The sequence below is a fragment of the Hylobates moloch genome, unplaced genomic scaffold, assembly GCF_009828535.3.
Source record: "Hylobates moloch isolate HMO894 unplaced genomic scaffold, HMol_V3 SCAFFOLD_3, whole genome shotgun sequence".
Taxonomy (NCBI): Eukaryota; Metazoa; Chordata; class Mammalia; order Primates; family Hylobatidae; genus Hylobates; species Hylobates moloch.
The window spans coordinates 82,948,434-82,962,650 of record NW_026652278.1 but is presented as its reverse complement, the minus strand read 5'-3'; the positions used below and the strand labels follow the sequence as shown (position 1 = coordinate 82,962,650).

Below are 14,217 nucleotides of genomic sequence, written 5' to 3'. Positions count from 1 at the left end.
AGTTTCTACGCATGTACAGTCAGAGGGGCTTGTGTTAAGCAAAGGAGTCTGAAATCTGTCCTGAAACTTCTGGTCACCTACAGATGGATTCTAAGCAGGGGAGGGATAGAATATTTTTTGTTATATGGTAGCATGGAGGAGGGCCCAGCTGCAGCCAGGAAGATGTGCTGGAAGCCCGGACAGAGACTCAGGCCTGGTGCAAAGCCCTGCTGGAGTAAGTCCAGGTGGAGACAATGGAAAAAATGAAAGATGGGAACAAAGTTAAGGAGGAGCTGGCCCAGGGACCTGGGATGAGGGACTGAGACAGCCACTGGAGGAGAGAAAAGAATCTAGAACAGCTCAGAGTTTTCTCTGAGCAGGTGCCCTTTGGGAAGTTGATGGGGGAGCAGCTTTGGGCAGTGAGCTGGGTGAGATGATATTTTTTTGAACATGGTGAGCCGAAGGTTTCTGGACACTTCCATGTAGAGGAGATGTCTAGTAAGTGGCTGGCATTTAGGACAGAGGTCTGGGTTGACACAGGGATAGTGGCTTTTAGAAAGTACCCAGAGCCCAGTCTCACCTTCCCGTTCTTCCATGGGACCAGGGACTGGGTAACTTCCAAGTAGTGTCTATTGAAGAGCGGATGGATTAATGGCTGCATGAGGGATGAACGCATGGTGCATTGTGGCTGCGGGTCATGACTCATCAGCCGTCATGGAGTCATGCGCTTGGGATGAGCTGGACATGGATTTTCTTGAGAAGTTCACTTTTTTTTGAGGATTTCTCCACCTTCAGATATTCTAGTTTTCAGCAGTGGTTTCTGATTGTGAAGCATTAAAGCACATTTCATCAACTCTGTCTCCCAGCATTCCATCTTTCCTTCTGTTTCTGACTGTCACTCTCCTTCTCTCTGTCCCCTCCCATGTCATCCCCCCACCCCAAGTTTGTGTCAGTCCACTGGGTCCTGGGCTGGAGAAGACAGGATATATAACTTATCATCCAAGACAGGACTTTGTGAGAGTGAGAAGAGGCTCTGTAAAAGTTGCACCAGGATGACGGGTGTGAGCCTGGACTGTCCTAGGGAAATAGGGATGTGTGGTCAACTTAGATTGAGTGGGCCTGTGAAGTGTCCAGGCCCCGGTGGCCACACAGCACTCCTCTTGCTGGCCATGTCACATTCTCTGCACCCAGGACATGTAACCAGCTTCAGGGGGTTTTGGAAATGTGTGGTCGAATTGGGGATATTTCAGGTTGAGGGACCAGAGATGCCATGTGTCCCATCTCTCTCTCTCTGTCTCTCTCTCTCTCTGTCTCTCTCTCTCTCTCTCACACACACACACACACACACACACACACACACGCACACATATTCACACACACCCAGACCCACTTTGGCTGAAGTTGTCACATTCCTTTTTATAGAAGAAACATGCCGAACAGCTCCCAGTGCCCCCAAGTCCACTGATGCGGGAGAGTAGAGTTCCATGCTGGCCAGCTCTTCACACCCCTCCCTTCCCCCTGCCCTAAGAGGCCTTTGCCCCGGGGCAGCTCTGTGTTCTTCTAGCCCTAGGAGGGTTGGCACAATCACAGGTCCTCCTAAGTGTGCATCTGCGGCACCTGGCCAGGAGGGTGTCCCGGTCCCTCAGATGGCTGCGGGTTGGGCGCTGAGCCTCTCCCACCATGGAATCAGGATGGACTGGCCATTATAAGGGTTTTCACACAGGGCTCTTGGAGGACATGAGGAGGCCATGGATTGAGTCTGGAAGGGTGAGAAGAATTGACTTCCCAGAACCTTTGTTGCCTTTGTGGGTCCAGGTAACATCTGTGGTGAGGAGTGCAGGAGGAGTCTGTTTTGAATGGATGGGCTGTGTTGGCCATGGCGAAGACCCTGGCACCATGTGGCTTCAGGGGCCCTCTGCTGGGTGCTTAGGTACCCAGGCAGAGGACACAGACTGCTGTGGCCAGCTCAGCCCCTGTGGTCAGGAATATTGAAACATGTGGAGATTCTAGCACAGTGACCTTCTCACCACTGGGAAGGCTCTAAAGTACTGGAGCTCCACCCAGCACAGGGACATTACCTTGACCATTTGAATTCCTGGCACACATTGAGGGGGACTTTGAGTTAAGGCGCTTTGCTTTGCAAATCGCCAGACCTTGAAGCAGACCATGCTTCAGGGACATCTTAGCCATGGACTTCACATAGAATGAAATTTCACAAAGCCTGATCCTTAATCCTGTTGCGTGTATGCACACGCATATGTGTGTGTGTGCGTGTATTGCCTGTGTATATATGTGTGTATGTGCATGTGGTCATTCATGATGGACTCTGACACACATATGTCTGTGTGGGAAGATGCTGCTGTGAGCAATACAACACAGACCCATTTGAAAGCACTGCTGAATGAGCAGTCACTGTGCTTTTCATGTTCTTATGCGTGGTCATCTAAGAGGAGCATCTCAGTTATATGTGTTTTTTGGAAGTTCTGGGTTATTTTGAGCTATCAGGGCTATAGAAGGCATTTTCCATAATCCAAGAAAGATGGCTCCAATAGTTATTCAACAATGAACTTTCTGAAAGCAAAGTTCATGAAAAAACATGAAGGGATGCTAGAGGAAGCAGGTGGGTGAGGGAGGCAAGAAATAAAGGCCAGGAGATAGGGAGGCTGGGAGGCAATGGCTGGATGGGAGTTTATACCCCTGATAATTAATACATCGCCCTCACCACATGCAGGGAGCTGTTCTTGGCAGGTATGGTAACAGAGCTCTTCTGCAAATAGAGGGACTTTCAGAGAGGAGAAGCAGGATTCGAGTTTCCAAAACTAACACTAGATGGAGTCAGGCTGAGTCATGAGGAAGTCAGACCCAAAAGAGCAAGCTAATGACAAGCAAGCCACTCTCCTGCAGCAAGTTTTGCATTGTCTTTCTGTCTTCTAAGTCTTAGGCAATGAACACCCTTTTATCTTGTTTTGCAGGCGAAACCACAATTTCTCCAAAAGGTGAGTTGTAAGAGTGATCACTTGTCTTAAAAGGAGGACAGGCAGTCTCTGCCCCATGGGGCTGCATGGGTTTTCAACATGACCTCTCCCTCACCCTGGCCACACGGGACGGGTAACCATGGCCATGGCCAGGAGCCCTCATGCCAGGACAGCTGTGAGACCAGGAATCAGCATCACCTTGGGACGTGGTGGTACTTGGCAAGATTTAACGTGAAGCTGTGGGGCATTTGCCCAGTTAGAGCTGAGAAAACGGTTTTAACAGGATAGGTAAATTATTTTTCATTCTCCAAGACCTATCCTGTGATAGTGTCCAATCTAATAATTAGCCAGTTTAGTCCATTTGGTGAAAAAAAATCCCAAACATCTCTTCATGTCATCATGCTATCAGTTTGGCTGGGTATTTGCATCTCAGTGCTGCTTTGGGGTCTCGGAGAGGACGAAGCCCATATGTGGAGGGCCGGTCTACAGAAGGGGACTGAATCTCGGACCCCTGATTGAATGAGCCTGTGAATCAAGACTCCTAGGAATGAAGGCATCTTCACCAGGGTTTTGAGAATCATCATTTCACAATCCACATTCCCCAGCTTGGCTTTTCCTCACCTCATGCCCCATGCATGTGCCAAACCCACTGAGAATTTGCTCCCTGTCTGACCAGCCCAGGATGGTCACATAGGCCTGGGGCAATCACTTGACCTCAGTCTCCTGCTTTATGAAAATGTCCAAATCCAAAGAAAAGTTGAAAGAATGGGACAATGAAAATATATACACCCTTCACCTAGGGTCACTCACTGACACGGTGCCCCCTTTGCTTTATCTCTGTGTACTTAAGCCTTTTTTGACTGATTTACTTGCAAATTAGTGTAGATATCATGATATTTCACCCCTGAATACAACACCTTTGTGTCTCCTATTGTGTATAATTACAATGACCACTCCTAAGAAAATTAATTCTAATTTAGTATCATCTATTATACAGTCCACATTTAAATTTCTCTGGTTATTTCAGAAGTATCTTTTATTGCTCTATTTTTTATTGTGCTATTTTCCAATCCAGAAAAAATATTTGTATTTATTTTGTCTTTTTTTTAAGTGTCTTTCAGTATTGAACAGCCCCTCTGCTTTTTACCCTTATGGCATTGTTGATTGAGAAGTCCCTAAGCCCCATTGTCTTATCCAATGTCCCATTTTCTGGACTTGTCTGATTGTTTTCTCCTGAATAGATTCAGATTGAAGTTTTTGGTCGGAAATGCCATGAGGTGATGTTGTATATCTTTCGCTGTATTGCATCACTCTTGGTGATGCTTCGTTTGCTTGGTTAAGGGAATGACCACTAGATTTCTACATTTGTAGAAATGAGAATTCTCCCCTCTGAAATGAATGAATAATACGAGGGGTGGCACTTTGACACTATGTGAATATCCTGACCCCCAACAATTCCTCACCTAATGATTTTATACCTGTTCATGATCCTGCTTGAAGCAGTTATTGCCATTGGTGATTACAAAATATTGACTTTCTAATTCCAGAATTTCTTCTATGTTTAATAGCTGACATTCATCTATAAGAAAGCCTTTTTATTCTATCTTCCGTTTCTCCTTCTTTTGTTGAGGATTATTACTGTGGACTTCAATGCATTTTAATCCATTGCCATCATGATTCTTTCTGATGCCCAAATTGTTGCAAATTTGGCTAGTGCAAGTCACTTCTTGGTGGCCCCTGTGCCCTTTAGACAGAACCCCATTAGTCTTTGAGCGCATGCTAGACTTCTGACAACACAATATCTCAGGCTCACCTTGTCCTGCTCCCAAGGGTAGCACAAGGGTCTAATTTTCCCAAGTGTCCCTGTTTCTCTCTCTCTCTCTCACTCTCTCTCTCTTTTATTTTATTTTAATTTTTACTATGGAATGATTTTTAGAAACTAAGATCTGGGTACAATGTGTGCTCAGGGCTACTGAGGTGTCATTGCTTCTAGGCCCTTTCAATGGGCAGAGTCAGGAAATGTGCATTTAAATTACAAACCCAATATAATAAGATTTTTCCTAAGCTTTCCCTAATCCATGTGTCTAGATTGCCTTCTCCAAAGTAAAAACCCTGCTTTTCAACCACATAATATTTTTACTCATTTTCTCTATTCTATAATACACACAAAATGCCTCCAGAAATTAGAGCACTATACAGCTATAGACCTGCTCAGTAAACTTGCACATTTCTTTGCAGTGGCTTTTACCCTTAGAATTTAGCCCTCTAGGTGTGTACAGCCAGAGTATTGTGTTCAAATGAAATTAATTATATTCTCTGCATGGTTATGCTATCAATTGGATAGAGAGTCAGAAACACTTGTTTTAATGTGTATTCTATTTTGCTATTTCCTGTTTTAGTCTTTTAAAATTTTAATTTACATAGTTTTGTTTGCACAGTTTATCTCTGAATCGTGTGTCATGTACACGATTCAGAGATAAACTATGTTAACAGATAAACTCAGAGAAGTGTTTCTCTTGTAACTGTCCACTCCACCGTGTTCCTACCTACTGCTTTGAAGTTGCTATTTTCAATAGTTCCTGGTTTATTCTTTCTGTGATACTTTTACAAAAATATATTTAATTAAAAACACTTATATAGACACACTTTTTTAAATAAAATTAGAAAATGTTTACATATAGATGTATATATCTGTGCATATATACTTTTTCCAGCAGTTGGATGGTTTTATTGTGTACTTAGATGTCTGATCCATTTGGCATTTATTCTGGTGTGTGGTATGAGTTACAGATCCAATTATTTCTTTTTCCCAAATGGCAATTGAATTATTCCGATACTATTTTTTAAAACCACCCTATTTCCCCAGTGTTTCATTTGCCACTTTTATAATGTTCTAAATTTCTGTGTGTACTAGGATATTTCTAGACTTTATTCTACGTTGGTATTTGTGGTTATTCATGTGCTGAGAGCTTCCTAGAGAGGCTGAGCCTAGAGAGGCTTCCTGGTGTGCTCTACCTTCTGGTGGGGCTGGTTCCCTCCACCCGCACACATGTTGTGCTTCCTTTGCAGGGGACATTCTTGCTATTTTATTCCAGCTATTCATGCATATTTATTTTTCCATATGAACTTTAGAATCAACTTCAGAATCTTTCCACAGAAACAAAAATCTTTCATGGTGTGGGGGCTGGGGGAGGTCCCAGTGGAGAATTTTATGATGATTGCTTTGTGTTTTTGGTTATTGGGTTTTTGGATAGACCAAAGCAAAGAAAATAAAAATAACAACACAGAAAAAAAAAGAAGCAAACATCCTGGTATTTAAATTGGGGTTGCATTACATTTACATATTAAGTTAAAGATGATTTACTTCTTTACGATGTTAAGTGGCTCTCCATGGAAAAGAGATAATTTTTTCATAAAAAATTATCTGATTTTGTGTGTTTCTGTTTTTGTGTGTTTCAGGAGAGTTTTCAGATTCTACTCTTATAAGATTGTCATATTTTTTGTTATATTTATTCCTAAGTATTTTGCCTTTGCTGCTTTAAAAATGGAGCTTTTGCCATTATGTCTCCTACCTGGTCATTGATTGTATTTTGATATTTGGGGATTATGTTAGCATTATAGGGGTTGCCTTGTTGAATGATTTTATTATTTGTCTCTGTTTTCTCCTCTGTCCCTTGAGTTTTTACGATATTATGTCATCTGCCAAAATATAGATCTTCTTTCCCAATTCATATGCCTTTAATTATTTTTTCCTCTCTGATTGCATTGGCTAAAAACACCAATGTTAAATAATAGTGGAAAAAGTGTGCATACGACATGCTTCTGCCAGATTTTGATGGGAAATCCACTAGTGGTGTCCATCAAGTAACATGCTGGCTCTAGGGCTGAAGCACACATATCTTATCATGTTAAGGAGCATTCATCAGTTCCTATTTTACTGAGTTTTAAAAATCAGAAATGTGTGTTGGATTTTGCCAAAGATATTTTTTCAGTATTAGCAGGCATAAATGTATCCTAAACAGATGAACCCTGGGGCTAACCAGAATGTATAGGCATCCTCATTATTAGTTTACTTTTTTTGTTGTTGTTGTTCTTCTCTCCTTGTTGGTCTGTGTGATTCTTGAAGGATATGGTCAAAGATTTGAGTTAAGTAGCCACTAAATCACATGGTATGCAACACTCTCTTGCTCTTTCTCATGATGCCAACCCGGAGTACCATGCAGCCTAATTCACCTACTAGTCCAGCCAGCAGATGCTAGCCCAGACTCTGCCAGCCTTATCTTGTTTCCTCCAGATCGTGCCTGGCTCTCTGGTGGCTGGTGACACATCCATCTGCAGAGGTATCACTACCTGTCAGAGAACAACTTCATCCATGAGGTAGCTCAGCAGTGCCCCTTCTTCTGCTCAGGGCAGCCAGGGGTAGGAGGAGGCTGCTCTCTTGGGCTGCCCATCTACTCTGGGCATTGATATCTCAAGTGCAAAACAAACCTGGCTAACTCCAGCTTCTTTAGATCCCTTCCTTATCAACACCTGAAGGGGCCTTTTAATGCAGGGCTTGTTAAAGACACTAGGAAGGATGAACCCTCTGCTCAGCCTCTGGGCCTCTAAACCCCATGTTCCTCTGGACCTTCCATCTTTTAAAGGAGAAAAAAACCCCTGATGGCATTTGAGGCCCTTGCTTGGAATCCCTTCCTTTACTTTTCTCGCCACTTCCTCTCACCATATCTTGCTGGTTTCCAATGTCTTTCTTGTCTTTAACGTTGGTTCTATCACCATCAAGCTCTATATCCCTGACCATTACCTGTGTCCTTGGTCCTCAAATATGGGGTAGTCAAGTATGTGCTGTCTGTTCTATGGCCTTTGACGTGGCTTGTCCCAAAGATGCTTCACTCTGTCCTGCCTTCCTGCATTTGCTGCCCCATCTCTCATGAGGAGATCTTAGCTGTCAGGAGATTGTGACTGAATATACACAATGGAAAGTCATACACAATTTTGCATCATTCAATATAAGCATATATACCATTCTATTATAGTCTAGATGTCTATGTGAAACTACAGTGAGGGTGTGAATTTGGTCTCAAGGCATGGAGGTATAAGGGAGGCCCTTCGCAGGGTCTGCATCCTACTTTCAGTCCACATTCTATTGTATCTGACTGTGGTTTGTTGACTCATCTTCTCTTCCATATTCCCCTTTTTTAGACACCTATGCTGCCCTTCCCTTTCATCAAAGCTGGTACACCAAGTACGGAGAAGTCTCACCCTCTGTAACAGCTTGTAGTTCAGATGTGAAGGCTTTATTTTCCAGTTCCATTCTCATATGTCTATCTACCTTGTTCCTTGTAGCATCTGGCCAGATCTGTGCAAATTCACCAACTACAGAAAGTGAGAAGTTTCCCAAAATATGCCTATTAACCTCGAGGAATGACTTCTCTTTTTGTCATCAAAGTGGATGAAGTTTTGTTTGCCTTGGGTTTGGCAGGCAGAAAACAACTTCCAGGTTGAGTTCTCCCCTTTATCCAGAAGCCACTGGCCTTCAGTTTCCTTTCTATGTTGCGCAAGGAAGTGTCCCACCTTGCAGGCTTTGCTGATGAGCTTTTATACCTGTTTAATTGTGTGAATTGCATAAACACATGCAATAATTAGAGCATAGCTGCTCTCTCAATAAGTCTTCCAGATGGTTCTCTTCCTTTCCAGAGATGCACAGGTGATTGAGCTGTAGGTGAGCAGTGACGTGAAGAGGTGTTCTAGCCCTGTGGAAAACGGCCCACGGTTAATGTCTCAGGATGTTCTGCATTCGAACACCCAAGGCGTGTAATGAACTTTCACATGGACTGAATATTGGAGGCAAATAATAGAAGGAATAGAATATACAGTGCCTCTGTCCTGAAGGAAAATATCACGCCTCTTCTGGAAGAAGTGGACTGCATAGAGGAAGGATTGAGCAATTTAGCCTGCAGTAGAAGAAGGTGGACACCAAAAACTTCACCCTGTGTTGGAGCTGTTCATGCTTCCATGAGGGCATGGTGTCCATGTTCGTGGAAGCTACCACAGAAAATGGCTCATGAAAAGGGGAATCCGACCCAACACACAGCTTCGTACGCACTGCCATCTTATCAACAGTTAGGCAGTACTTTGTAGAACGATTAGCTTCACCATCTTAGCTGCCAAGAGATTCCTTCTTAAAGATGGACTATGTGAAGATTCGGGAGTCCCGAAACATGGGGACTCCGGGATGGTCTCTAGCCCTGTTGATGATGAACGCTGGCCTTCTGGAGGGGAAATGGCAGCCTGGGCTGGCGTGGTAGGAAGGGCTTTGGTGTTAATGGAATGGGCCTGCTGCTCTCAGACCTTCAAAGGATGGAACCAACGAAAGACCAAATGAGAAAGCAGATGCTGTGCCTTGCAGAGGGCCATGAATGTCAGTTATTATTTTTCTCCTTATATAATTAGTTTGTGGTTATTATTACAATGTGCGTGGCTGTTGCATAAAAGACATGATTGGTGGAGGCTGAGGAAAGCCACGCCATTCTACAATTGCCATCAGGTTAAGGCCCCCTGAGCATTTCTCTCCCTTGTAATATTAACCCTGTATTTCTGGGATCACATCACAGAATATTCTTTGCCTTTCCACTTTCCAGGAAATCTCTCAGACTGGGCTGCCCTCCTCGTATGTGATGAAAGATGAGCTATATTTCAGAACAAAGTGCTGTGTTGTCATAATTTGCCTGAACTCCCAGGGTGTCTCTTACCCAACTTGATAACGATGCTGTTCATTAGCAGCCTTCGTTAACTGATAACCAAGAATGGTAATGTGATACTCATAAGAAATTTTCTGTGTGTAGGATAAAATAAACCATTTTGTATGGGATCTGCTAAATGATTTGCTTCCTTTAGCAGCATTTTAATTAAGACATCTGGTTTGTGAATGGCAGAAACACTTGTGAACTGAAGGTGAATACTCCTGGAATCTCAGCCATTGTTTTACCTTCTGTACACACAGCAAAACCTCGGTGTTCTCTCTCCGACCCCACCTCATGACATATTTTCCCAACACCACCACTGGACTCTGGTTTTGTTTTAGCCCCACACAAGGTTTCCCAAGTGAAGAACAGAGAGAATTATACTGAAGGCCAGCGTCCTCTCCTTGGGTCATAAAGGCTGACATCATCTGGGAGGCAGATGGGCAGGAGGCCCTGACGTTGAGGTCTCCCTGGCTTACACTCCAAACCCAAGCTCAATATCTTCCTTCTGGATGTCCTTCTAGTCCTGTTAGAAGCTCTCTGAAGCCCGCCTCGATAGCTCCTCTCCATAAGAGCAGCTCCTGGGGATGCGGGGTCCAATGGGCAGTAGCTCTTGGAAGTGACTGAAAGGAGTCCTAAGAAGCCATTGGGTCTGCAGTGTAGCCTCACAAGTCAGGGCCATTCCAGCATGGTTGCCTCATCCTGTGGTTTGACAGTATGCTAGCAGAGGCCAGAGTCTGGACTAAGCCCCATCCTCCCAGCCTTATAAGTTCTGGGACCCTAGGACACATATAGCTTCCCCCACCACAGCCCACCACAGCATGGAGAACATCATGCCCTAAGGGAAGGGGAAAAATGGTTCTCAAATGTCAGGAGGAAGAGTCAACCTGCACAGGGAAGCAGGTTGCAGATGGCTGCAGCCAGCCAGGATCTAATGAAGTGGATATGGTTTAGGGCCTCCAGGATTCAGTACGGGAAGGAGGGGAAGGTGAATGGGAGAGAGTTTTCTGGCAAGGTCAACAAATTAAAAATCATCTATATATGTATCAATCTATATAGTTAAAAGTGTGTTTAAATTGAATCTATATAAATTAATACATAAACAAATATGTGTATATATGTGTGTCCTCTGTGTGTTGAAAGTACACATATCATGCAATTTTAGGAAATAAATGCGGGTTTGGAGGAGTTAATAAAACTCCTTTCTAAGCAGGCAGGGTTGCTTAGACAGAGGGAGGCTAAGCTGAACAGAGCCTGAAGATACAACCTTTCCATCATCAAAGTTGGAAAACAGCTGAGAGGCAGATAAGCTAGGCAGCTGGAAATAAAAATATCAGTGCTATTGTGACTTTCAAACAAGTCACAGCATGCTAGCATCCCTCTGCAGCTTCTAGAGTCCCTGCAGCATCCATGCTGCAGTCCAAGCAGGAAGTGAGCATGGCCCAGGTGGAGTGCTGGCAGCAAAGAGGCAGAGAATTGGGGGTGAGGGTGGGGTTGGGATGGACCTTAGGGGAAGAGATGCCAGGACTTGCTGGTGGATCCATCTGTCAGGGAGGCAGAGGGAGTTCAGCAGAACCCCAGGTTTGGGAGTCGTTGGCTAGGATGTGGAGAGCCTGAGGAGCAATCGCCTTAGAGAGCTCTGCAACTGGGTGTTGGGTCTCCTAGGCTATTGGGGAGGCAATGATGGGCTGCAGTGAACCTCACCTTTCTACAGGTGTTCAAACCTGCAAATCAGGGTTAAAAGCACGTGTCAACAATTATTCTAGAACATGCTCTGGGATTTATGAGAGAAGATGGAGAGGGCCAGCTTGGAGGCTCCTTTCCCCTGAGATGGAGTGTGCAGGTTGGCTGCTTAGACAGAGAGAGGCTGAACTGGGCAGACCCGAAGATACAGGCAGAAGGGGTAGTGGCCTGCGACGGGAAGTCCATACTGGGCCAGGTGCAGGCTATGACTGATTCTTTCCCTTCTAAGTCATTTGTCTTAATCTCAGATTTGTCAAATTAATTAATCATCCTTCAAAGAATGTGATTTTTCACGAGTAGATTATCATCAGATGAGAAATGAGTGGCACATCTCCCAGGCTCTGTATACAGATGCGGAGAAGTCACTAAAGCCTTGAATGTCCCAGCCCCCCTTAGCAGCATATCCTATGTCCCAGTGTTCACTGTCCTGGAATTTTAATGGACTCATGACTGTCTTTTCATTTGTGGCCCTGCTCTGTGCAGTACAGAGCAGTGGTAGAGTACATGAGCTCTATAACCAAATGCTGCTTTCTGAGCTGAAAAAATTATTTAATGGTGCTATGCCTCAGTTTCTGTATCTGTACAGTAGGCTAATGGTTGTACCTACCCCATAGGATCTTTGTGAGAATTAAATGAGTAACGCATGTAAAGTTCTTAGCACACTGACATGTTGTCAGCACTTGGTAAACATAAGCTATTACTTATCATTGGTTTGAGGCAATTTTACACAATTCCAAAATTCAGAGAAGGTGAGATTATGGAAGTTTTTGTTTCATTCTTAATTTGCATATGTATATGTATAGTATTTTTTTTTTGAGACAGGGTCTCATTCTGTCGCCTGGCTGGAGTTCATTTTCACAATCACGATTCACTGCAGCCGTGACCTTGCCAGGCTCAGGTGAACCCCCCTCTTCATCCGCCTGACTAGCTGAGGCTACAGGCGTGTGCCACTAATTTTTGTATGTGTTGTAGAAACAGGGTTTTATCATGAGGCCTAGGCTGGTCTCCAGCTCCTAGGCTCAAGCAATCCTCTTGTCCCGACCTCCCAAACTGCTGGGATTACAGGCATGAGCCACTGTGCCCAGCCTCTTTATACATTTTTAAATAAAGTTTTTAGTTTAGAACAGTTTTAGACTCACCCAAAAGTTGAGAGCATAGATGAGAGTGTTCCCGAATGCTCCACACCTAGCCTCCCCTGTTATTAACCTCTTTCATTGGTACGGCATATTTGTCACAATTTAATGAGCCAATATCGATACATTATTATTGACTAAAATCTACACATTATTTGGATTTCCTGTTTTTATCTAGTATCCTTTTTCTGGTCCAAGACCCCATCCAGACCACCGCATGACATTTAGTCACAGCATCGCCTTAGGCTCCTCTTGGTTGTGACAATCTCTAAAACTTTCCTTGATTTTGATTACCTTGACAGTTTTGAAGAACTCTGGTCAGGCATTTTGTAGATTGGTCCTCACTAAAGTCTGTCTATTTTTCTCATGAAGATAAATTTCTTTTAAGCTAAGTTTAACATAAAATTGATTATAATTATACAAAAACCAAGTGTTCACCAATCTTTATTATTGCTCATAAAATTAGCCAGATAGCTGGCAAATCCCACTTAAGTTTGAACTGGGTAGGCTCAGTAAAAAGGAAAACTTTTCCTGGGTAAATAATGCAAAGCAGATGTTTCTAATGAGTGAAGGGCTGCTCTGGTTAGCATCACGCAATTGCCATGTGCTTTAGGTAGCAACACAGTCCAGGAGAGCACCTGGGGCTCCGTGCAAGGCAGGGTAGATTGGACACTGCTGTCTTTCCTCATCAAGAGAACACCAGCCCCCTGTGCTCGCTCTGCGGCTAGGAGCTCCTGGTAGTGTGCTCTGAGCTCTCCAGAGAGGTGGATCAGAGCTGCTCATTATTTATCTTAGCAAAAAAGGAACCATAGGGAAGCTTTTACCATGTGGTTCTGATCTTTATCCTGTTTCCTGAGTTTAATTCAAGAGATGGCAACAAATTGTGAGTCAAGCACAACTGCTGACTGGCAGAAAAGAAATTGAAACCAGGTCCAAGAATCACCCCAAACATGTTCTGATGGGGTATTTGCAGCCAGCAGCAAGGGCTCTGCTACTGACTCACTCCAAGGGGCGGTATTTTGTGGACTTCTTCCCACAACATTCAGAGGATGGGGCTGTGGATTGTGCTTCTCTCACCTCCGTGGGCTTCTGAGGTCTGCTCTCATTGATGGCTCCTGCTCCTCCTGTCAGCCTTGACCTGGGTGCCTTCTGTCCGGATGGAAGTGGCACTGACAAACATAAGGAAATGGTCAGTTTCAAAAGGAAAATAAGACACAATACAACAGGAGAAAACCTTCTCAGAGGATGGTGGCAAGCACCTGTTATACCCTGTGGATACTTTACTCATGTAAATTATATCTGCACTTGTAGCCTAGCTTTTGTAGACACAGCTGCATGCACTCTAACAACCCACCATTATGATCAGTGTGCCCCTTTGTGGATGGAATCGTTCCTTCTCACAGTTCAGAGTGTGGGCTCTAATCCAGCTGGCTAAGGTCTAATTCCTCCTGGCCTATTGCTTACTATCTGTGCGCAACCCCTGACAAGTGACTCAACTTCATCTTAGTTTTCTCGTTTGTAATGATGATGATGGCCCTAGGAGGTTGCTATGACTTGCCAAAGAGTTATTGCATGTAAAACACTTGGAATAGTGTCCAAAATGTGTAGGTGCTCTATAAATGTTCCCTCTTCTAAAGTACGGTATGA

At 44.0% G+C, this 14,217-nt stretch overlaps 1 protein-coding gene across 3 annotated transcripts in view; it reads left to right on the top strand.

The window, feature by feature from the left end:
• TMEM273 (transmembrane protein 273) overlaps nucleotides 1–9,822 on the top strand; it is a 33,606-nt gene extending 23,784 nt beyond the window's left edge. Inside the window, exons 5-6 of one of the 3 annotated variants that reach the window (XM_032142189.2) lie at nucleotides 2,952–2,975; nucleotides 8,649–9,822. In XM_032142189.2, the coding sequence (XP_031998080.1) occupies nucleotides 2,952–2,975; nucleotides 8,649–8,673 (49 nt within the window). In that variant the 3' untranslated portion in view covers nucleotides 8,674–9,822. Of the gene's footprint in view, nucleotides 1–2,951; nucleotides 2,976–8,297 lie in introns of all 3 variants that reach the window. The other 2 variants (XM_032142146.2, XM_032142154.2) reach the window with 2 other exon arrangements.
• The last annotated feature ends 4,395 nt before the right edge of the window (nucleotides 9,823–14,217 follow it).